The 24,290-nt window shown below is 38.1% G+C and overlaps 1 protein-coding gene across 1 annotated transcript; it reads left to right on the top strand.

Annotated features, from left to right (window-relative positions):
* Positions 1-5,236: 5,236 nt before the first annotated feature.
* On the top strand, positions 5,237-23,391 carry ppm1j (protein phosphatase, Mg2+/Mn2+ dependent, 1J). Its single transcript, XM_047348543.1, has 10 exons — positions 5,237-5,920; positions 10,252-10,366; positions 12,411-12,743; positions 14,334-14,446; positions 14,551-14,635; positions 14,892-15,010; positions 15,288-15,351; positions 15,828-15,935; positions 21,310-21,461; positions 22,058-23,391. The coding sequence occupies exons 1-10, from the start codon at positions 5,664-5,666 to the stop codon at positions 22,203-22,205; spliced, it is 1,494 nt and encodes a 497-aa protein (XP_047204499.1). The 5' UTR covers positions 5,237-5,663; the 3' UTR covers positions 22,206-23,391.
* The last annotated feature ends 899 nt before the right edge of the window (positions 23,392-24,290 follow it).

Here is a 24,290-nt window from a genome sequence, read left to right as displayed (position 1 = left end):
TCTTAAGATCTGGACACTGATTAATATTTATCATGTAGTTGAACATAAAAGGTGAGCATGCAGGTCCTTCTCAAAATATTAGCATATTGTGATAAAGTTCATTATTTTCCATAATGTCATGATAAAAATTTAACATTAATATATTTTAGATTCATTGCACACTAACTGAAATATTTCAGGTCTTTTATTGTCTTAATACGGATGATTTTGGCATACAGCTCATGAAAACCCAAAATTCCTATCTCACAAAATTAGCATATTTCATCCGACCAATAAAAGAAAAGTGTTTTTAATACAAAAAACGTCAACCTTCAAATAATCATGTACAGTTATGCACTCAATACTTGGTCGGGAATCCTTTGGCAGAAATGACTGCTTCAATGCGGCGTGGCATGGAGGCAATCAGCCTGTGGCACTGCTGAGGTCTTATGGAGGCCCAGGATGCTTCGATAGCAGCCTTTAGCTCATCCAGAGTGTTGGGTCTTGAGTCTCTCAACGTTCTCTTCACAATATCCCACATATTTTCTATGGGGTTCAGGTCAGGAGAGTTGGCAGGCCAATTGAGCATAGTGATACCATGGTCAGTAAACCATTTACCAGTGGTTTTGGCACTGTGAGCAGGTGCCAGGTCGTGCTGAAAAATGAAATCTTCATCTCCATAAAGCTTTTCAGCAGATGGAAGCATGAAGTGCTCCAAAATCTCCTGATAGCTAGCTGCATTGACCCTGCCCTTTATAAAACACAGTGGACCAACACCAGCAGCTGACACGGCACCCCAGACCATCACTGACTGTGGGTACTTGACACTGGACTTCTGGTATTTTGGCATTTCCTTCTCCCCAGTCTTCCTCCAGACTCCTTGATTTCCGAATGACATACAGAATTTGCTTTCATCCAAAAAAAGTACTTTGGACCACTGAGCAACAGTCCAGTGCTGCTTCTCTGTAACCCAGGTCAGGCGCTTCTGCCGCTGTTTCTGGTTCAAAAGTGGCTTGACCTGGGGAATGCGGCACCTGTAGCCCATTTCCTGCACACGCCTGTGCACGGTGGCTCTGGATGTTTCTACTCCAGACTCAGTCCACTGCTTCCGCAGGTCCCCCAAGGTCTGGAATCAGCCCTTCTCCACAATCTTCCTCAGGGTCCGGTCACCTCTTCTCGTTGTGCAGCGTTTTCTGCCACACTTTTTCCTTCCCACAGACTTCCCACTGAGGTGCCTTGATACAGCACTCTGGGAACAGCCTATTCGTTCAGAAATTTCTTTCTGTGTCTTACCCTCTTGCTTGAGGGTGTCAATAGTGGCCTTCTGGACAGCAGTCAGGTCGGCAGTCTTACCCATGATTGGGGTTTTGAGTGATGAACCAGGCTGGGAGTTTTAAAGGCCCCAGGAATCTTTTGCAGGTGTTTAGAGTTAACTCGTTTATTCAGATGATTAGGTTCACAGCTCGTTTAGAGACCCTTTTAATGATATGTTCATTTTGTGAGATAAGAATTTTGGGTTTTCATGAGCTGTATGCCAAAATCATCCGTATTAAGACAATAAAAAACCTGAAATATTTCAGTTAGTGTGCAATGAATCTAAAATATATGAATGTTAAATTTTCATCATTACATTATGGAAAATAATGAACTTTATCACAATATGCTAATATTTTGAGAAGGACCTGTACATGATGTATATTTGATCTTTGAAGAATAAAATATATTTCTGTTTTTTGTTAATCAGCAATTTTATATGCAAAACCAATGCTATGTTTATGCTTATCCCACAAAACCTTGATAAATTTTGGGAAATAGACCAATGGTTTTACAGCCAATAACTCACAAAGACTTGGAAACAGAAAAAGAAAAGAAAAATGTGTTTTTGTAAAGAATATACCTTGGTTTACCTTGTTCACCATCACTGACATTGTTGTAGGGAGTATTTATTTCTTCCTTAGCCAGATAGCGCTACCAAGATGTGACATAGTTACAGCCTATTTTGGAATAATTAAAAACAGGATAATTTAAATATGCTAATTATCCAGTTCTTTGAATAAATAATTAAATAAATATCACTTTAATAAAATAAATCCCGTTTAGGATCATAAAATTGATTGAAAACTAATGTGACTAAAGGATTTATTACTTTTTTTAACTCTTGTTTTTAAATTTAATGAAACTCTAAGTTACATTTTAAAATGGAGGCATACAGGTCCTTCTCAAAAAATTAGCATATTGTGATAAAGTTCATTATTTTCTATAATGTAATGATGAAAATTTAACATTCATATATTTTAGATTCATTGCACATTAACTGAAATATTTCAGGTCCTTTATTGTCTTAATACGGATGATTTTGGCATACAGCTCATGAAAACCCAAAATTACTGTCTCACAAAATTAGCATATTTCATCCGACCAATAAAAGAAAAGTGTTTTTAATACAAAAAACGTCAACCTTCAAATAATCATGTACAGTTATGCACTCAATACTTGGTCAGGAATCCTTTTGCAGAAATGACTGCTTCAATGCGGCGTGGCATGGAGGCAATCAGCCTGTGGCACTGCTGAGGTCTTATGGAGGCCCAGGATGCTTCGATAGCGGCCTTTAGCTCATCCAGAGTGTTGGGTCTTGAGTCTCTCAACGTTCTCTTCACAATATCCCACAGATTCTCTATGGGGTTCAGGTCAGGAGAGTTGGCAGGCCAATTGAGCACAGTTATACCATGGTCAGTAAACCATTTACCAGTGGTTTTGGCACTGTGAGAAGGTGCCAGGTCGTGCTGAAAAATGAAATCTTCATCTCCATAAAGCTTTTCAGCAGATGGAAGCATGAAGTGCTCCAAAATCTCCTGATAGCTAGCTGCATTGACCCTGCCCTTGATAAAACACAGTGGACCAACACCAGCAGCTGACACGGCACCCCAGACCATCACTGACTGTGGGTACTTGACACTGGACTTCTGGCATTTTGGCATTTCCTTCTCCCCAGTCTTCCTCCAGACTCTGGCACCTTGATTTCCAAATGACATACAGAATTTGCTTTCATCTGAAAAAAGTACTTTGGACGACTGAGCAACAGTCCAGTGCTGCTTCTCTGTAGCCCAGGTCTGGGGAATGCGGCACCTGTAGCCCATTTCCTGCACACGCCTGTGCACGGTGGCTCTGGATGTTTCTACTCCAGACTCAGTCCACTGCTTCCGCAGGTCCCCCAAGGTCTGGAATCGGCCCTTCTCCACAATCTTCCTCAGTGTCCGGTCACCTCTTCTCGTTGTGCAGCGTTTTCTGCCACACTTTTTCCTTCCCACAGACTTCCCACTGAGGTGCCTTGATACAGCACTCTGGGAACAGCCTATTCGTTCAGAAATTTCTTTCTGTGTCTTACCCTCTTGCTTGAGGGTGTCAATAGTGGCCTTCTGGACAGCAGTCAGGTCGGCAGTCTTACCCATGATTGAGGTTTTGAGTGATGAACCAGTCTGGGAGTTTTAAAGGCCTCAGGAATCTTTTGCAGGTGTTTAGAGTTAACTCGTTGATTCAGATGATTAGGTTCATAGCTCGTTTAGAGACCCTTTTAATGATATGCTAATTTTGTGAGATAGGAATTTTGGGTTTTCATGAGCTGTATGCCAAAATCATCCGTATTAAGACAATAAAAGACCTGAAATATTTCAGTTAGTGTGCAATGACTCTAAAATATATGAATGTTAAATTTTCATCATGACATTATGGAAAATAATTAACTTTATCACAATATGCTAATTTTTTGAGAAGGACCTGTATTTTGTATTATTTTTTATTTACAAATACATTTGACTACTCTGCATAGTAAACGCTCCTGATTTTTCCATAAGTGTGCTCACATAATTGCTATGTCAAGACTGGACTTTCACATGTAAATGACCAACTAGCGCATTCACAAAAAGGTAAAGAAAGTTGTCCATATTTTACAGTTTTCAGTTTGGTGTCCCTTATATGCTCTGATATTGTAAAAAACATGGAAGGTAGCTGTTAATGATGCCACAATGTTGTTAAATCTTACACAGTTTCTCTTTTTATTCTTGGGAAATATAATCAAACCCAGTTTTATCTGAATATCAGTAAACAGCTCTTTTTAGGCCTGAGCTCCCAAACCTGTTTTTCTAGGCCAGGTTTCTGCAATCTGTGGTTCTGAAACCAAAAGCGGCTCTTTGGACCTTCAACAATGGCTCAACAACTTAGACTAGATATTAAAGTGAGCCAACCAGTGATTTTTGTTATTTAGATATAATAACAAATACAGATTCTAGCAGTTTATTTTTTGAATTAATTAATCACATTGAATTTCCACAACACAATACAAAAGTACCAGTAATATATCTACATAAATTAGATCTAGAAGCCACGTGTTTTTCCTTATACCATTTTCCTAAATATCAACATTACATAGAAGAAAATGTTACTTTTTGAAAAAGTTTGAGCTCAGAAATAAAATGGCAGTGCTTTAAACATAAAGGTCATGTAATATATGCAACTTTCATTTTGCTGGACTGAAGGCAAAAATAGCTCTTTGGATTGGAAAGGTTGCAGACCCCTGTTCTAGTTTATGACAATTTTTTAAACCTATCTCTATTTATTTTGTCTGTTGATATTGTTTTTTCATCCCAATGCCCTTTGGGTTTTCTTGTTGAAATGTGAACCAAATCTGCATATTCGTCCCTCCTGCACACAGGACTTATTGAAACTTCAATAAAGAGTGTTAGATCATTTTATTTTCCTTTGAGAATAAAAATGTATTATTAAATAGAGCTCAGCTGAACCGAATTAGTACTAAGCTCATTAGAAAGTGATTTGTTAAGGAGTTCTTGCTTATCTTTCACTCTATCTCATATATAGTCTAAAGGCTGCTGTTGCAGAAGAACATCCCCACAGAATGATACTGCCATCGCTGTTTCACTACAGCCATGGTCATACTCAGTTCCTAATTTCAATTCTTGCTGGTAGCACAACTGAAACGCCCTCATGTCACCAGATCAGACAAAAATGTTTATTTATCAGTCATAAAATATGCCTGAAAGGTGGCGAAAAATAGGTATTTTTGCACCAAATGGCTTCTGTGGGTCCTCATCCATAAAGACATGTCTGATATGTGATATTGACTGAGAGTTTAGAAGATTGTTGGTTACAGAACGTCTTATTATTTATTTTTATAATGATGGGGGTAAATGTTGGTGGAGATACTCAAATAGATGAATTATTTTCATCACTGAGATGTCATATAAAAGGGGAGCCAGAATGGCAGACGTTGGAGACGAAAGAGGAAATATCAGACAAGCTTTAAAGATTCTGCCTGTAGTTGGGACATAAGCAGCTCAAACCGACATTTGGATGCCTGTGAATTTTTCACGGCTGGCTGCACATCCCTGAGAAGCCCAGCCCTATCAGATGAGCCACAGCCTCCTCCCGGATCACGGCCCATGCGCAGCTCCGAGAGCTTTATTCTGTTTGAATGAGGAAAACCTCGCGTCTGCTTGTCTGAAAGCTGTCACATGGGTCCAAGGAGGAAAACAATCGCTTCCTGAAATGATTCTCATCGCTGTCTTTCCGCGCTGTTTGTTTTCGCCCCTCTCAGTTTCCACTGTGATATCGCATCGCGTGTAATTTCTTTTCCGCCCCGGATCTTGTGGCCCAGCGGGTCGGTGCCGAAGATGATCAGCAAAGTTAAAAACGCGATGTCTAACTTGGTGGGAGGGATGATGCCTCACGGACACCACCATCACAACCATCACTCAGCTGGAGGCCAGAACAGCGGACAAGAGAGCTTGCCGCACCGCTTCCCTTACGGCCGGCCGGATTTCTTGGACCTCACCCCGGAGCTCCTGCAGTACTCCACCGAGCACGCGTCACGGCCGGTGGTCACGTTAAAGAGAGGCATCCGGCTTTCCTGGGGGGCGGGATACGCAGAGTGAGTGCATCCGTCAATTCAGCCACCTATCTATTATTGAGTCTGTGGGGAATCAGCCAGTGATAGATTGTGTAAATTGAATGACAGGCCCGCTGAGGGGTTTTGTTGTTGCAGCAACTCCGACGCGCTGCAGCAGCCCAGTGATGGCCAGTGTGGCCGTTTAAAGACTAATTCTGGAACATGAAAGCAGGAAATGTGGGCATAATATCTAGTAATGCAGTTTAAAGAGATGTTTGCTATTTAATGGTGTGTCTTTTTCTAACGCACACACGACAAAATGTTGGTTCTCTTAAAAGCAAAGATGCAAAGAAGAATGTGCTTTCAGTATCCCTCGTTTCTCTGACACAGATAGGTTCTGTAACTCCATTTCATGCCTTAATGTGCTGTTTGACTGACTCCTGCAGAGGAAAAACACTTCCAGATTTCCAAACAAATGCGTGTGTGGGTGTGTGTTTCTGAGGGGGAGGCAAGGTTCAGTCCACCAGTTTGTGGGCTCCTCATGACTTAGTGTTGAACTTTAAAGGAAAAAGGCTGACTAATGCAAAAAGTGTCCAGGGACACAGCCATGACCTCCCAGAAGGCTGAATGGGCTTTATCAGCTGAGGGTTTAGTTTGAGCAGTCATGCCGCATTCTGCAGCAAACGACTTTGGTGTATAAGTCATAGAAACTATAACCGCAGCATTAGACCTAATGCTGTTTACAGTGTGTAGCATTATCAGCTGTTCTGCCAACACTTAAGCTGATAAAGTTCAAGCAGTTTTATTGACCTGACATTAATATATTAGACATTTTATGTGTGGACTGGTCTTTGCACATTGTTGCAGGATAATATAATACCTATTGTCTTAAAGGGTCTAATTCTAGAGATACTTTTTCAACTATCAGTGGTGCATGAAGTGTCTTTGTTTTAACTCTGATTTAAAGAAGCATCCAAACAGCCTGAGACCAAGGCTTAGAAGCATTAAAGTAATCGCATCTTTCTGTTTAGTCTTTTTTGGGTAATCATTGGTTTCAAGCCCAGAGAGAGCAGAACAAAAGTGAAAGTAAAGATACACTACAAGTACCTTGAACCTCATAAATATTTTACTGTTGTCAACAAACACAAGGTTGTGAGATATGATTAAATATTCATGAAATAATAGATGAAATCAGAGAACAGCAATAACAAATTCACAATGCTTCCACAAACAGATGCACAGATTATGTCTGCAGAGAAGAATATCTGTTCATGCAAAGACAAAAGAACAACAAAATGCTGATTAATAATTCCTTGATGTTGTAATTTTTCCCTTTTTATGTCCTTCAAGATTGCACTCTAAAACAACTATTTTAATGTATAGTATTTGGATTTTTTCATAGACAATATTAATTCTACAATTGACAATTTGTGTTGCAGTTGTGTTAGCATGTGGTGTAAATATGCACCTGTTTCACATATAAAGCTGTCATTTTAATAGCCAGATCCTTCACATTAATTTGTGTCCAGACTCTAAATTTACTGTGGGAAACAATGTGCAACCTCAGAACGCCCTAATCCTAGAAGCTGCATTAAGTTCCTAACAATGCACATGTTAGTGTAGTGCCTGTTTTCGCTGTGACTCTATTCTCTTTGCCTTGACCTATCAGTCAGCTTTCATTTCTTTATGCACTACACAGCTTCCTCTCCCTTAAAAGGAATTTAGAGCATGAAAAGTCCAATTATTTTGTGTTCCTCATGGGGCTCTTGAAGATTGACAAACCTGTCCTGTGGTGTTTGTCAATAGGTTAACTTACCTTAGAGGTAGCTTTATTCGGTTACTGAGCATACAGGAAACGGTTGACTGATAATAGGTCTGAGAATTACAAGCATGTCTCAAAACTCGGGCAGTTTTTTTAGAAAAGTTTCTAAATTTACCAAAAATCATCTCAGAAATAATGCCTGCAGGGAGACAATTGCATCACAGTTATGTGGTTAAAAAAGCATGTCATCCGCAACAAGAGAATTCACAGGAACCTTTGACTTCCTCTTTTGCACTTTCCTTGCATAACATACAGCAGGAGAATTGCTGATTCTCCAAACACGAACATTATGGTTTTTAGTCACAGGTTTGGCAAACATCTGACTGAAAGAAAGCCATGTGAAGGAGTTTACTCACATGCTGTGGGGGCTGGAGTTTGGGTTTAAAGTGAAATCCACCCACACAGCAAACAGCAATGTATAATTATAGCTCACTGAGTTCATGTGACTGAATTATCACTGACTGTCTTACTGTGAATCAGGAAATTCAGGATACAGAAAAACAGAACATTTAATTGTGTGTTCTCTGAAAGGTTTATGAAAGGGTTTCTGGGAGAAATCCAACTGATAACAGCAAATGAAAAGCATGGCTTTTGTATTTGTTCCAAATTTTCTTCAAAGCTGTGAGCTTTTGGACAGTTTTCTAACTAAATGCTGCCAACCCTTCCACATGACCTTGACAAAAAATGGCATTAAGCTCAGTTGAAGCTGTAGAACAGCAACTAATACGGAGCACTGAGCCGAACAGAAGGGGCGCTTGTAGACTTGCTGTGATCATGCTACAGAACAGATGAAGAGTTGTTTCTCCCCAATCATGCATCTGCATTTCTCAAAATTTCACGGTCCTGGCAGAAAGTGTAGACAACAGTCAGGAGGTTTAAAATTCTTCAATGTCATTAGTCCTGATGCAGGCAGTACAGTGCAGGACACTGTGGTTTCAACTGATTAGACACTAACAGGGCTTTTTGTTATCCATATTGGGTCATTCCAGCCTCATGCAGTATTTTTAATCTGACAAACAGGCATCCATGATTTTATATGACTGTAATTAGCTGAATATATGGTTTAGTTTATGGTGCTCATAGCTGTTATCTACTGAGTGTCCTTTTCAGTATCAGGCTGTTTTAGTTTTTATTTCCGACTTCTTTCCTGTTTCTCCTACCTTTCCTTGAGTAAAAACAGCAGCAGCTGAACTTTCCAGAGAGACATCATGACAATGAATAAACTACTGAAATTTCTCAATAGATGCTATGCTGCATAAATGTGCTAATGTAGCATTTATCTATAACTGAATTTGAAAATGTTACATAACCTAGCAGTATGAGGTCCAAATTGCTGCCTTTGAAGCTTCACCACATGTGGCAGGTTGACCAGTGGATATTTTTAGTCTGTTGCCAAAACATCACGAATAGCTGACCAATTTAGCTTCCTTCATCCTCCAGGTAGATTTTAGTTTCCAATGGAAAGTACAGCAACTCTAATCAATATTTTTTATTAGCTTTGAATTAAATTGGAGTGTATAATAAAAATGACTGGTTTGAATGAAAGAACATCCAGCTCAGAACAGCTAAAGAGCCAAATCTCTCTGTCTTGACTTTTAGGGAAAAGAGTTTTTGCGGAATGGATAATGAGCTTACTCATTTATCAAGAAGCCAGAAATCTGATTCCAAATCCATCTGGTACCGACAAAACAAAAATTTGCTTTATTGATATTTGCTTTAACTGATATCCAATTTGGTGAATGTTTGCTAACAGGTTTGTAATTTAAGATGATTATATGTAAGTCCTTGTGTTTACAGCTTATTTCTCTTTCATAAAGGAGCAAATAATCAATTAATGGAGTCTGTCTTGTCTGAAATGTTAGCCCTAACTATAGAGCAATATTATATTACTCTCTTCTATGATGGTTTATATTACAAACTGAGTCAGAATATTTCCCACAAATCTTAACATGGAATTTGGAAATAAAGCGTTCCTGAAAGTATAACAGAATGCATTTAAAATGTTTAAAGAATTGTAAAGCGAGACATTGCAATAAAACAAACGTATGAGTAAGACAAGGCAAGTTTAGCACCATTCATACACAAGGCAATGCCAAATGCTTTAATAAACCAAGTGAAAAAACATGAAAAATTATGATAAATTGAGCTTTAACTTCTCAAACATTTTTACAGACATCAGCATACGATTGTATACTGCTACAATCTTTTCTAGCCCATAGTCCACAATTTTATAACTTTTTTCTTTGCACCAGCAGTTTCAGTAGATTCTGCTGCAAGACGTATCAGTGTAGATGATGCTGCTTGAGTGTGAAACAGTAAATTTCCCTAAAGCTATTATTCTCCACCGTCATCATCTCATCATAAAACACTTAATCCCCTCTGCAACTTCTCTCTGCGACAAGACTGCATCACGTCCTACTATTTTTCCTCTACCTCTCTGTTAGTTTTTACCTCCATTTTCTAGCTGCTTTACTGTTCTTGTGGTCAAGGAGCCCAGAATGATTATTTTTCATCAAACTCAAACCTCTCTTTTTGTGTCCTCCTCCATCAGGGCGATCAATGCAGGGAAGAGCATGCTGAATGAGGACCAGGCCTCTTGTGAGAAGCTGTTCGTGAGGAAGCCAAGTGGCAAACACCGAAACTCCACTCTGGTAGATGACAATGGGGTGAGCAGAAACAGGGAACCAGGAATAAATGGTCTGGTCAAAGGCTGGCAGTGAATTATTGCTAATAATGATATGAATCTGACCTACATTTGAAAGCAGGACAATCTAAAGCACAACAGCAAGTCCACTTCTGAGTAGCACCAAACAAGCAAAGAAAAGATTCTGGAGTGCCCTAGTCAAAGTCTCACTTTTACCTGATTCAGTTGCTGTGCCATAACCATAAACAGGCCACTGCCAAGGTTTGTCAGATTGAAAGCATTAATCCCCTGGAATTTAAAATTGGTCCAGCTGCTACGTCTTATTATCTTATTAGACAATCTGAGGGTTTCAGTTCAGATGGAAGGCTTTATCCCATCAGTAATATACTGAGGAGCTGTACCATGCAAAGCCTTAAATGTTAGAGCATAAATGTTCAAATGCATTCTAAACTAAATCAGGAGATAACAGATACATTAAAACAGAATTCATTTGGGTTTCGTTAGTTCTTTCTGCAAAACTTTGTTCAAAATAAATACTGATGCTGGCTTTTTGAAAGTGCTTTGCATTGATCTAAAAAAGACAAAATAAAGCCTACAGGTAATGATGTGATACCAGTGCAAGATGTGTTGTTTGGATCATGAAACATTGGGGGCTTAGCCCAGCACAGACATATTTGAATTTTCATACAAGAGTAGTATACGTTTGAAGTATTTAATGTTAACATATGACATTTTGTACTAGTCCTTTAGATTGGGATTTGGAATAAATGTGAACTAAAAAAAATGTATACACACATTGTACTTTTTTATTTATTGTTAGTAGTCGGAGTAAACCAACCAACAAAACCATGGTTTATCACTGATCAAAAAGTAATCTACTAATTTAAATCATTACAACAGAGTATCATCAGTCAGTGTCTCATAAATGTTATTCTCTCCTCATCTAAGTTCCTGTTTAGATTGGACGATTCCATCAAACTGTTACACTCCTCCGTTTTTATGTTCCTCTTTTCTGACATAAAATTTTTGTCTTGATCTAATAAGTTTCTGAAAACAAAAATATTTCAGTATTGCCCCGTTAGTATTTCAGACTAAAAAAGTCTATTGTCATAAAAATGTTTGTTGTCAAGGAGTCAGGCTTTATTGTGATCTTCTTATGTAAGGATTTTAGACATTTATTATTATTTTAGATATGTTTTTGTTGTATTTATAAATTCATTCATTCACTCACTTGTTTCCTTTTTTTTTTTTTTTTTTTGTTTAGTTACCTATGAATTATTCACGGGCACAAACTGAATAGATAAATAGATGGATTATCAAATAAATAATTCTTGAGGCTTTTCAGGTCCTCTTAAGTTTTTGGTTGGTTTCACCTCCTATTTTTCAATTTTTAATCCTAACTCTTCTTTGGTTCTTCACAATATCCTATAGTATAGGAATAATGTAAGATCAAACTTAAGATTAACATAATAAACTTAATCTATTTACTTACTGTGGCCATTTAACACCTGTTTGCATCTCCCTGCCAGTACTTCAGGTCACACTCAAACATACACACATGCATCCTCCATTTGGTGCAAATGGATGACATCATCTTTTATCATGCCCTTCCTCCTCTTGTGTGCAGCATCTGAGTAGATGTCTAGAGTATGTTTGTTCACAAGTTAGCCAGGCTGGGCCTGTAAACATGTCTGCAGACCCAAAGGTTCCAACACATTTCCACCACTCATTGCATCATATGGAAGCAGCCAAAGCGGTGAGGCGATTCTTCCTTTTGTCTCTGCATTACTCATGGACACCCAACATAAATATCAGTGAGTGCTGCCCTTAAGGAAATCAGTTATTTTTATTGTACACAATGTACTCTATGTGTTTGACTTTATATAAATTAATAATGCATACACAAGATGGCCACAGCCTTATAATTAAGCTCACGTGTTTCTGACCTGTAAGAAAAATATCACCTAGACTCAAAATGAAGTTTTTTAAATGCAAATAAATAGGAACATTTTCTACTTTGTCTGACTTGTTTTTATGGATCTTATGTATTTGTTCATCCATTCTAGGATACCACAGGAATCCCTCTCCAATTCTGGGGGGTTTTTGATGGACATGCAGGTTCTGGCGCTGCCATCATGGCCTCCAAGCTGCTTCACCGCATCATCAGAGATGGACTCGGAGAGATCTGCCACCTTCTTGAGAATCCCAACAGTGCACCTCCCATCTGCTTGGCCAAGAACGGCAGCCCTTTCCAGGCGGAAGCGAAAAATGGAGCCACACCGGAGTCAGCAGAAGACCCTGACGCTGTCTGCGATGCCTCAGTGCGCTTTTACATGGAGAAGGTCGTTAGCCTGGAGAGCCTGGTGATGGGAGTCATTGAAACTGCCTTCAAACAGATGGTGAGAGGATTATGACAGACTATACTTGTGAATGTATGAAGGTTGTATTGGGAATTTTTTCCCTTTTAAAAATTGACATAATTAAGTGTGCTGGAAAAGTTTTAATACCCTTTAAATATTTTCTGCTTTTATTACACCCACAGGCCTGCATGTATTTTATGTGATAGACTAACGACGTGTATAACTGGGAAACAGACACAAAATTATTCAACTTCCAGATTCATTTTTCTTTTACAAATAAAAATCTGAAAAGTGTGGTGTGCATTTTTATTTAATCCCCTGAGTCAATACTTTGTTGAACCACCTTTTCCTGCAGTCACAGCTGCACGTCTTTTGGCCCATGTCTCTATTAGCTTTTGACAAATAAAAACAATTTTTTGCCCCTTCTTTTTTGTAAAATAGCTTAAGCTAAATCAGATTGAAAGAAATTTAGGTCTGCACTTTGACTGGACCATTCTGACACATGACTATGCTTTGATTTAACCATTCCATTGTAGTTCTGGCTTTGAGGTTAAAACATGGTCATACCTTGGCTCTGCAGCTGTCTTGAGAGAATTTGGCCGCTTGGCTTCGCTTGTAGTGCAGTTGAGGAGCTGAAGTTTCTATTTTAAAAAGTAAATGATGCTTGAGCAAAAATCTGCCTGTGTTCAACAACTGGCAGCAGAGGAAAAGTATAGAAGACGTGCATTACTTACACAACTCATACAAAGTTTGGTTTTAGAGTGTTACCTTTTATCTGTTTTTACAAGCCTATTGAACATTTTGCGATATTTATGTCGGAGCCCTTTGAGACGATGAAAATTATTTTATACCCTAAGTCTGATTAACGGTATCTCTGATCTGTTTTCTTTGGTCTTCATGATGATATTTTCTCCAGCATGTTCTCAAACAAACCTTTTAGATCTCTAGCTGTATTTAAACTGAGATTGAATATTTTTGTGAGGTGCCATCAAATTATTACATTTTACTTCAGTGAAAGGATGATGATCAGTGCATAAATTAAACATCTTCTTGGAGGGGGGGGACTCTTCAGTCTCAGACCTTGCAGAGATTAAACATTTTTAGACAATGGATTGCAGTCAACAGCATTGCGATACATGATCCAATTCCAACATTGTTGGCATTCAGGATTCAGCTGAGCATTCAGAGAAATGTTTTCTTACATGCATTGTTGCTTTTGTGATTTATAAGCTGTTTAAAACAAAGAAGGGTTGTAACTCCTTTAAATTGTTCTGCAAAGTTTACACATTTGTTTTTTCAGTAAAATGTCGTCACATATGTTGGATGGATTGCCCTGAGACTCTTTCACCAGGTTGTCAGATTATTAATAACCATGTTGATTCAGATCCTTCTCACGTGAACTGTTATTCTGACAAACCGACTGAATCTGCTCATTCAACGACCCTGAAATCTTATCCTCCTTTGACGCAGTTTTACTGTCTGGTTCTGATTATAATGCTGATTAACATCTCAGAGCCAATGTGTTCTTCAAAGCCTCTTTGTTCTTGTTCGTTGCTGTTTTTTGTTAAGAAAAGAATGAACTATAAATCATGTTTAGAGATTTTTCAGCCTTCTTCTCTTTATTCCCAGGATGACCTCATTGAAAAGGAAAAAACTTCATATGCCATTTCTGGTGGCTGTTGTGCCTTAGCTGCTATTTATTTAATGGGAAAACTCTATGTAGCCAATGCTGGAGACAGCAGGTAAATGCTCTTAGCTCTTCTAATGATTCATTGTGTAAATGTTTTTTTACAACTTCACTGCTGACCAAACTGTTGCTCTTTTCTTTGTGCTTCTCTCTTTTTAGGGCCATAATTATACGAAACAATGAAGTCATTCCAATGACTAATGAATTCACTCCTGAGTCAGAGAGACAGCGGTTACAGTATCTGGTATTGTTGCATTTTACACCTGAATGATACCTTTTAGTTTTTAATACTAAACACATAATATTATTTGTTAACTGTTTTAGTTGCTTTGTGATACTCCCCAAACATGGAGCTGACTTTTATTATTGCTATTATTATTATTACTTTTTGCTCTCCTGTCACACATGTAAACCTGTTATCTATTTAAGGAAAGAAATTGCCTAAATCTTTTCAATCTCAAGTTTGATGCAGCCTCTTTTAAATATGTGTGACCCTCAAGGGCTTCCTGAGACCCGAACTCCTGGGAAATGAGTTCACTCATATTGAGTTCCCTCGGAGGATCCAGCACAGTGAGCTGGGCAAGAAGATGCTCTACAGAGACCACACCATGACTGGCTGGTAAACCTTTTCATGCTCCACATCAGGCATCACACGGGTGTAGGAAAGTTTGTCTGTGATCTGTTCTTGACAAGTTAAAAACTGCTGTAATTAGTAAGCATTACTTCATAGTAATAACTAGCTAAGTAGATGCACAGGAATCTTAGCGTATAATCGCAAACGTCAGCCTGACAAAGAAAATAAAGTTTTTTTTCTTGTGATAATAGAGAGATTTTTGTTGATCAAAAAAGTCAATGACCCCGTGTCTAATAGTCACACATTTATTTTGTTGTCGCAGGGCTTATAAGACAATTGTAGAAGACGATCTGAAATTCCCGCTGATATATGGAGAGGGAAAAAAGGTGAGGAACCAAACAGAAAACTCAATGCGGCTCAACATTGGCAGAATCTTCAGAAAGTCTGGAGAGCATTGCATCAGATCCAGGATTTTTCTTAGCACGACATTGTGGTGTATCAACATGGGGATTGTTAGTCATTCTTTTGGATATTGTTTTGGGTCTATTTAAATGTTTTATATCATCATTTTCTCGGATGATTTGTTGTCATATTTTACTTTAATTTTAAAGCACTCTCATTTCGTTTGAGTTTTTCTCTGAATGTCATTTTTGCCTGCACAAAATGAGACCTGCTAAGCAATTTCATGGTCTTTAATAATAATCCATCATAACTGGATTTTCTGGGAATTTAAGCTCATCCTGGAACATAAACCTTGTTCCAGGATGTTATTTGGGTTGGTTCTGACTGTGTGTGTGTGTGTGTGTGTGTGTGTGTGTGCATGTGTGTGTGTGTGCGTGTGTGCGTCTGTGAATGAATGTAGGCTCGTGTGATGGCAACAATCGGGGTGACTCGTGGGCTTGGAGATCATGACCTGAAGGTGTACAACTCCAACATCTACATCAAGCCCTTCCTGTCATGTGTTCCTGAGGTGAGTCTGAATTTCACAACCTGCCAGCTACGCCTGAGGAGCCACCTCACTGTCTCTGCTAGGGTTGCTTCAGTGAGTTGAGGATCAAATCAAATAGCTTACTATAGCTTTACTTTTCGGTGTCACATCAGAGGAGACTTTGTACAGCCTGATGCTGTGTTCCATATTTTGACTTTTGCTTTTCTTGTTGCTCAGATTTATTTAAAGGTTGTTTGTTTCTCTAAACGTTTGGGAATTCCATACTGCCATGATTTTAATTATAGAACAAATTCAATATCCATCTTCATGAGAACACTGTCACATTAAACTAGCAGCATCCAAGACCAAAAAAAACTAAAGATAATCTTCACTAGGAGGCCCTTAGCTGCCCATTAAGTTCTCAACCTCCCTAGTCACGCTAGTTTTGACTCTGATTTTAATACCTATTTTTAAAAACTCTTGTAGGCATAGAATTAACTTTATTCATCATAAAAGAAATTTGTCCGTTTGAGTCTTCCAGAAAACAATTAGTCATGACGCAAAAAAATTTAATTTGAAACGTTGCACAAATGACATTTTATGGAAGGGATAAGGTTATTTGCAATAAAGATAAGAAAAATACAATTAATATTAGTATGACAATATTTTTATTGTTTAGTTAATGTTGAGGATAGCACAAAAAATCTCCTTTCTATTTTAAGCACAATGGAAATAGCAACACAGAGCTCAACCAGTTATTGTTGGGTACCAGGAAAATGCCTCACCCACATTTTATGCATATTGCTCAGGTGTTGGCTGCTAAGTTATAGGCTATGCCTCTTTAGTTCTATAATTCCAGCTGCAAACTATGAAAGCACACACAGCCTTGTGATCTTGCTGGGTTGACTTTTATGATGTGACTGAAAAACGTGATCTGTAAGGGTGTGGGGGGGTGTCATGGCTGCATACATCAATGATCTGAAATGGGTTAAAGTTAGATTAAACTTTGGTATAAGCTCAATGAGAAGTGCAATATATGCAAATATCCAGAGGTTGGTAATAACTAGTTATATTTACTCATTTACATTTATGAGTATATGGAAAAAAATAAATTCACTGCACTGTATTTTAATTCTACTTGAGTAGTATTATTTTGCCATTCGTAATGCTACTCTTACTTGTGCACAACTACAGACTACTCTATGCACATATACGGTAGTTACTTCCCCTAAGAAAGAACAAACATGTTTTAATCCAAACATTTACCAGACACAGACACATACGCACGGTTTAAAGTGGGACTTCTTGTCTGTACACAATTTGTTCTAAAGTTACTTTCTATCTGCTGAGCCTGCAGTTTCACTAGGAGGTCAAGTAAACAATATACAGAGCCTTGCGAAAGTACTCGGCCCCCTTGAACTTTTCAACCTCTTGCCACATTTCAGGCTTCAAACATAAAGATATAAAATTCTAATTTTTTGTGAAAAATCAACAACAAGTGGGACACAATCGTGAAGTGGCTTGAAATTTATTGGATGTGTCAAACTTTTTTAACAAATAAAAAACTGAAAAGTGGGGCGTGCAATATTATTTGGCCTCCTTGCATTAATACTTTGTAGCGCCACCCTTTGCTGCAATTACAGCTGCAAGTCGCTTGGGGTTTGTCTCTATCAGTTTTGCACATCGAGAGACTGAAATTCTTGCCCATTCTTCCTTGCAAAACAGCTCGAGCTCATGAGGTTGGATGGAGAGCGTTCGTGAACAGCAGTCTTCAGCTCTTTCCAAAGATTCTCGATTGGAATCAGGTCTGGACTTTGACTTGGCCATTCCAACACCTGGATACGTTTATTTGTGAACCATTCCATTGTAGATTTGGCTTTATGTTTTGGATCATTGTTTGTTGGAAGATAAATCTCCGTCCCAGTCTCAGGTCTCTTGCAGACTCCAACAGGATTTCTTCCAGAATGGTCCTGTATTTGGCCCCATCCATCTTCCCATCAATTTTGACCATCTTCCCTGTCCCTGCTGATGAAAAGCAGGCCCAAACCATGATGCTGCCACCACCATGTTTGACAGTGGGGATGGTGTGTTCAGGGTGATGAGCTGTGTTGCTTTTACGCCAAACATATCGTTTTGCATTGTGGCCAAACAGTTCAATTTTGGTTTCATCTGACCAGAGCACCTTCTTCCACATGTTTGGTGTGTCTTCCAGGTGGCTTGTGGCAAACTTTAAACGAGACTTTTTATGGATATCTTTGAGAAATGGCTTTCTTCTTGCCACTCTTCCATAAAGGCCAGATTTGTGCAGTGTACAACTGATTGTTGTCCTATGGACAGACTCTCCCACCTCAGCTGTAGATCTCTGCAGTTCATCCAGAGTGATCATGGGTCTCTTGGCTGCATCTCTGATCAGTCTTCTCCTTGTTCGAGATGAAAGTTTAGAGGGACGGCCGGGTCTTGGTAGATCTGCAGTGGTCTGATACTCCTTCCATTTCAATATGATTGCTTGCACAGTGCTCCTTGGGATGTTTAAAGCTTGGAAAATCTTTTTGTATCCAAATCCAGCTTTAAACTTCTCCACAACAGTATCTCAGACCTGCCTGGTGTGTTCCTTGGTCTTCATGAGGCTCTCTGCGCTTTGAACAGAACCCTGAGACTATCACAGAGCAGGTGCATTTATACGGAGACTTGATTACACACAGGTGGATTCTATTTATCATCATCAGTCATTTGAGACAACATTGGATCATTCAGAGATCCTCACTGAACGTCTGGAGTGAGTTTGCTGCACTGAAAGTAAAGGGGCAGAATAATATTGCACGCCCCACTTATCAGTTTTTTATTTGTTAAAAACGTTTGACACATCCAATAAATTTCATTCCACTTCACGATTGTGTCCCACTTGTTGTTGATTCTTCACAAAAAATTTGAATTTTATATCTTTATGTTTGAAGCCTGAAATGTGGCAAGAGGTTGACCAGTTCAAGGGGGCTGAGTACTTTCGCAAGGCACTGTACATGTATATTGTCACTAGTATGTGCACCGTTCTAATGTTTATACATTAATTACTTTAAGTATTTGGTATATTACTTTTTTCCACAAATTAAATCAAATATTTTGTTCACAGTTACTCAGTAATTAAGTTTTACCACATATTTCCATGCTTTTGAGTGATTACATTTTTTGGATAGCTAATTTTTACTTTAAAATATAGTAAAAATATTTTGAGGTTGTACTACTCTTACTTGTGTACAGTTTTTGGCTACCCTATCCATTTCTGCAAAGGACAAATCAAATTTCATTTATGACCTTTGTAAGAGGAATACACTAACGAGATGTCACATGAACCAGTGAAAATTGTTTACAAGGAAGTGTGTTTACCTTTTGTAACCATTTCCTCATCTCAGCATAAAGCCAGTAGTTCCAGGCTGTACAAACCACAATCTGTTTCACATAATAAAATATCTACTTTTGTAGTGTAGGAAAATGATGTGCTGTTTGATAATGAACTACATTGGAAAATGAATTCAGCTAAATCAATTTAGCTGAATCAAGCTTAATTCTAAACCTCTGCATTGCTCTAACATTGATAGATAAGTGTATTCATATTTGTTGTTTGTTTATGTTGTGCTAACCACTAATTTTTACCCTTTTTCAGATCTTACATCATCTAGCACAAATGTCCCCAAATATAAAATGCACCTGTCACACTTTATTTCTCATTTCCTGCTTCAGTCCTCTCTAAGCTTACAGGATCAGTGTCTGACCATCACATGCCTGTAAAAAGTCACTCAGAAAAAGTTTTTCTGATTTGATATTAGAGATACTAGCAAACATGCTGCATACAAGAAAACCTTTAATGTCCTGCTAAAGCTAAAAACATAGATACGGTTAAAAGAGAGGTTTCATTTCTGTTTCCAAATGGTACAGTTCTCGGAAAATCAGCCTGTGGCCTCATTCAGACCTGGCACTAGAATGCCTACTGGGTGTTTACACCCAGCAGAACAAGGTGTCCTGCTTGTTTCACCCCGTAAAAACACTGTGATCAATCTTTTTCACAGACAAGTTTCTCACAATGTGCTACATTAAAGTTAACCTTTTTTGTTGTATTTGTTAATGGTGAGGATAAATTGATATAGCTCTCATTAAGCATGGTTGTTTCAAGTGGAGAAAGTCACTTGCCTCCTAGGAAAGCAAGTTCTTTCAAAAATACAAACAGGAAGGCCAAAAAGGCAGTACTTGGCCCCCACTGGGATGGTGGCGCTCAAAGGTTACACACATTTGTTAAAATTGTTGATATTTGAGACTTGGAGACTAAATTAAATAATGGTCAAACTTTTTACACCTTTAAAACATATAAATATGTAGGGGGAAAATATATGACTAAACAAACCGTAATAACCCTGTTGCCTAAGTCCGCACACCCTTAAACTAATACTTTGTTGAAGCAGTTTTTGATTTGCTTTGAGCATTAGGTCTTTTTTTTGGTCGTAGTCTATCACCATCTTGGCTTTGCAATATTTGCCCACGCTAATTTGCTGTAGTTTTCCGAATCTATCAGATTGAGAGGACAGTTCTTGTTTACAGCCTCTTTAGATGAACTCACAGATCTTTTAAATGTTGTTCTGGACTCAGGCTACGCCATTCCAAATGTTTTCTTTTCTTCTCCTGAATCCATTCTTTTTTATTCCTAAGCTCACTGTGATGAAGTTCTTTTTCATCTTCAGCTTTCTAGCAGATGTTTAAGCATTATGCTGCCACAACCATCTTTCACAGTAGGCATTGTTTTTTTAATTGCTTTTTGGCAATTATAGACCAGTTTGGCTTCTTCGAATCGTAACACATTCTCCCACCAGATTTTGAGAGATTTTAGCCAGGCTTGGATGTTTTCTTTAGAAGAAAAGGTTTTTGTCTCCCAAGCCTTCGTCTTACACCAGACATATAGAAAGCACAGCAGATTTATGTTACAAGTGGATCACAACCAGCACCTGTTGGAAGTTGCTGCAGCTCGTTTAGTGCTGCTATCAGCTTCTTGTCAGCCTCCCTGGGCAGTTTCCATCAGTTTTTTAAAACATGTTTTCACCCTAGAGGTCCTATATTTTCTCTAATAACTGACTTTATAATGGTACATCAAAAAAATAATGGTGTTGAATTTGTTTGTACGTTCTAATGCCAGCTGATAGCTTTGCAGAATGAAACCATTTTTATCCTTTTTGACCTCTTTGTAAGCTATGGCTTACAGGTGTAAATTATGCTATTTAATATTTTCATATTTCCCCCCCACATTCTTATTTGTTTTTCAGTTGAATTTTGTCAAGCTATTCCTTCACCTTGGATATTTTAGTATAAAGAGTTTTGACTGTCTGTATTTTAACTGCGTGGCAAACAAACACACATTTGTTTCCATTATTCACAGGTGAAGGTTTATAACCTGGATGAAAGTAAACACGGACCTGACGACATCTTGATTATGGGCACAGATGGACTGTGGGATGTAACAACAGACAAGGAAGTGGCAGAAGCTGTTTCAACCTACCTATCACGTTGTGACCCGTCTGATCCTATGAGGTAATCAGTTTCATAAACTGTATTTCTATTTATGCTTTTGCTGTCTGCACACTGTCTGTTACTTGTTAAACAAACTAGTTGAATTCAGCAATATGTTGCATTATGTTTTTTCCACTCGAGGGTGACAAATCCTGTTTTAATCTTCCAACTATATTTTATCATCCATTGGCAAAGCTGTAGTTTGAATTTATATTTAGAATATTTTTGTACATACATACATGCAACAACACAAAGACATGCATGTCTTTTAGCTATAGGCACATCAAATTTAAGAGTTTATCAGAGTTTTTTTAAGCATGTTCTTTTTTAAAACACAATATTTGGCCTAAACTAGAATAGGGCGTTAAATGTGTTACTTTTGTCTTAATTGTTTCAGACAAATAAATTTATTTCATATTTTCTCCTGCTGTATTTATACTTTTTTTTTAACTGATGACTTGGGTTGAAATTCATTATTAGATGAAAAATAGAAATAAAAAAGGAGAATGCAAGTCATGTTTTCACCATATTTCTTGTATATTTGTCCTTAATTCTTGCAGGAATGTCTATGTTGAAATGACTTTGCATGCTCTGTGCTCTCTGTGTATGTTGCACAGATACACCCTGGCAGCGCAGGAACTGCTGATGAGGTCCAGAGGTGTGCTAAAAGAGCGCGGCTGGCGGCTACCCAATGACAAATTGGGCTCAGGCGACGACATCACTGTGTTTGTCATCCCGCTGGCAGGACATGAGTCAGAGACTTGATAAGTCTTCTGAGCTGCCTGAATAAGCCCTTGAATGATGAAGTGGTGGGAAAACATCACTGTTACTGGGAAGGTTTGGGTCTAAACAGCACCTTCATTGACTCTCTCCATAAGACCCACCTTTATTTAGTTCAGTTTGATCCGTCACCTTTGGTTGATTTTTAATTATTCAAAAAAAAAATTTATTATTAGAGAAGTTACAATTTTTTCTCCCAAACGTACTGTTTGCGACGTGCATAAAAATCCTTGTAGTATTTTTTGTTTATGTCCAAAGCCAGGCTGGAACTGAATCTTTTTAAAGATGATTAATTTATTGCGATTCCCAAGATGTTACTCCCTATACCTAAAGAAAAAAGCCTAAATGCTTCACAATCAATAAATGGGTTTGCAGCAGAGGATGTGAGGCAACCAAAGAATTGCTGCTGCAGTATGAGGATGGAAACTGTAAAAATACAGGCATAAACAAAAAGAACCCAAATCTATAGACATATATACGTATGTATATGACAACGGAAGGAGCATGAAGGAAGTCAAGACAGACGAATGGATCTTTATGGCACTGGACCCAAACAGAGTCTGTGTTGCAGTATTTCCTTTGGTAATAATGAATGAGAATAATGGCACCTGATGCACTTGAAAGACTGTTGCACATGTTCTGTAGTAGCTTGTTAATTTGTGTTAACTTTTGATTGAATGTGCTCATAGAGGACCTGTTTCATTTTTTTTATTACAACAGAGAAGATTGTGGGTTGTAAATGGTACAAAAAAGGAGGAAGATGTTCATGTTTTCAATGCAACTACAAGTTTTTTTTATTTACCCGTCAGAGGAACCAGTATCATGTTCTCCATGTCTCGTCGTAATAAGACGTTAGGTTTCACACATATGCCTTATTAAAACATGAAAGGGACTCGAGAGTTTCCATTGCACTAAATTTGAATCATGTAAAAGAGGCAAAAAAAGAGAACATTGTATGCCCTTAAGTGTACTTCATACCTGTTTTGTTATGTCATATTGTATTTAGAATTACAATATATATATTTTTAAAAATTTGTTTTGCCTGTTGACTGAATTTTATTTTTATTTTCTATCCATAACTGTTGTTGTGTCCAAGAATCTGAGCTACCAAAAGTATGTGGTAGAAGGATGATGTGTTCCAGTTTAAAAATAAATATGTTTTTCCCATTTAGTTTAAACTTGCTTATTGCTCTCCTGTGGTCCTGCAGAGTATGTCCATGTCTCCTTTTTGCTGAACTATTGTTACAGGAAGAAGAGTCAGATTATATTAAAGTGCGGTTGTGTGAGGAAACCTTAGTTCATTTTAGCAGGATTTCTTTGCATGTTTTTCAAAATTGATTAATTAGTTTTTATTTGTTATATCCAGTGATATGAGCAAAAAGTATTTAAATATAAATATTTTCCTGTTTTTTCTGGCACACTCCCTTGTTCTTCACTTCTTTTTGTTCTGTTTTGACTTCCTGCTTATTGTCTTTGTACTTGTCTTCAGGTGTGTGTCATCCTTTGCTTGCATGCACACCTTAGATTTATCACTTTGCAACTCCGTTGTGTATTTTTATTTTTATGGTCTTCTTCCTCTGTGTCCTCAGATAATTGCCAGGTTTTTCCCATAGCCTGGTCACTTTCTGTTCCAAATCATCTAAATATAATTTGAATTGTTCATTGTTTGTCACTCTTTCTTAATTGCCTCCATTACAGCTCAGCAAAATGTAAGAATGATTCCAGTGTTTCTCCACCATAAAAACTGGGATTTAACTGCTACAACATACAACAAAGGACTGACATTTGTCTGTGTAATTCACAAATGTAGTGCCAATCAAAATGATTCACACCCTTGAACTTTTTATATTGTTCCATGTAACAATAGACCAGCACAAAGTAATGGATGGTTGAGAAGTGGAAGGAAAAATCCTAATTAAAATCTGTATTCCTGTGTTCCTGTATCTGGTGTTGTTTGGACTGTTCTTGATTGACGTCTGGACTTTGACAGGGCCATTCTAACACGGGTATGCTTTGATCTAATGCGTCTTTTTCATTTACGGTTCCAGCACTGCACATCTCCACTCCGCT

This window comes from Girardinichthys multiradiatus, chromosome 20 (assembly GCF_021462225.1).
Source record: "Girardinichthys multiradiatus isolate DD_20200921_A chromosome 20, DD_fGirMul_XY1, whole genome shotgun sequence".
Classification (NCBI taxonomy): Eukaryota; Metazoa; Chordata; class Actinopteri; order Cyprinodontiformes; family Goodeidae; genus Girardinichthys; species Girardinichthys multiradiatus.
This window is presented reverse-complemented; position numbering and strand designations above follow the sequence as displayed.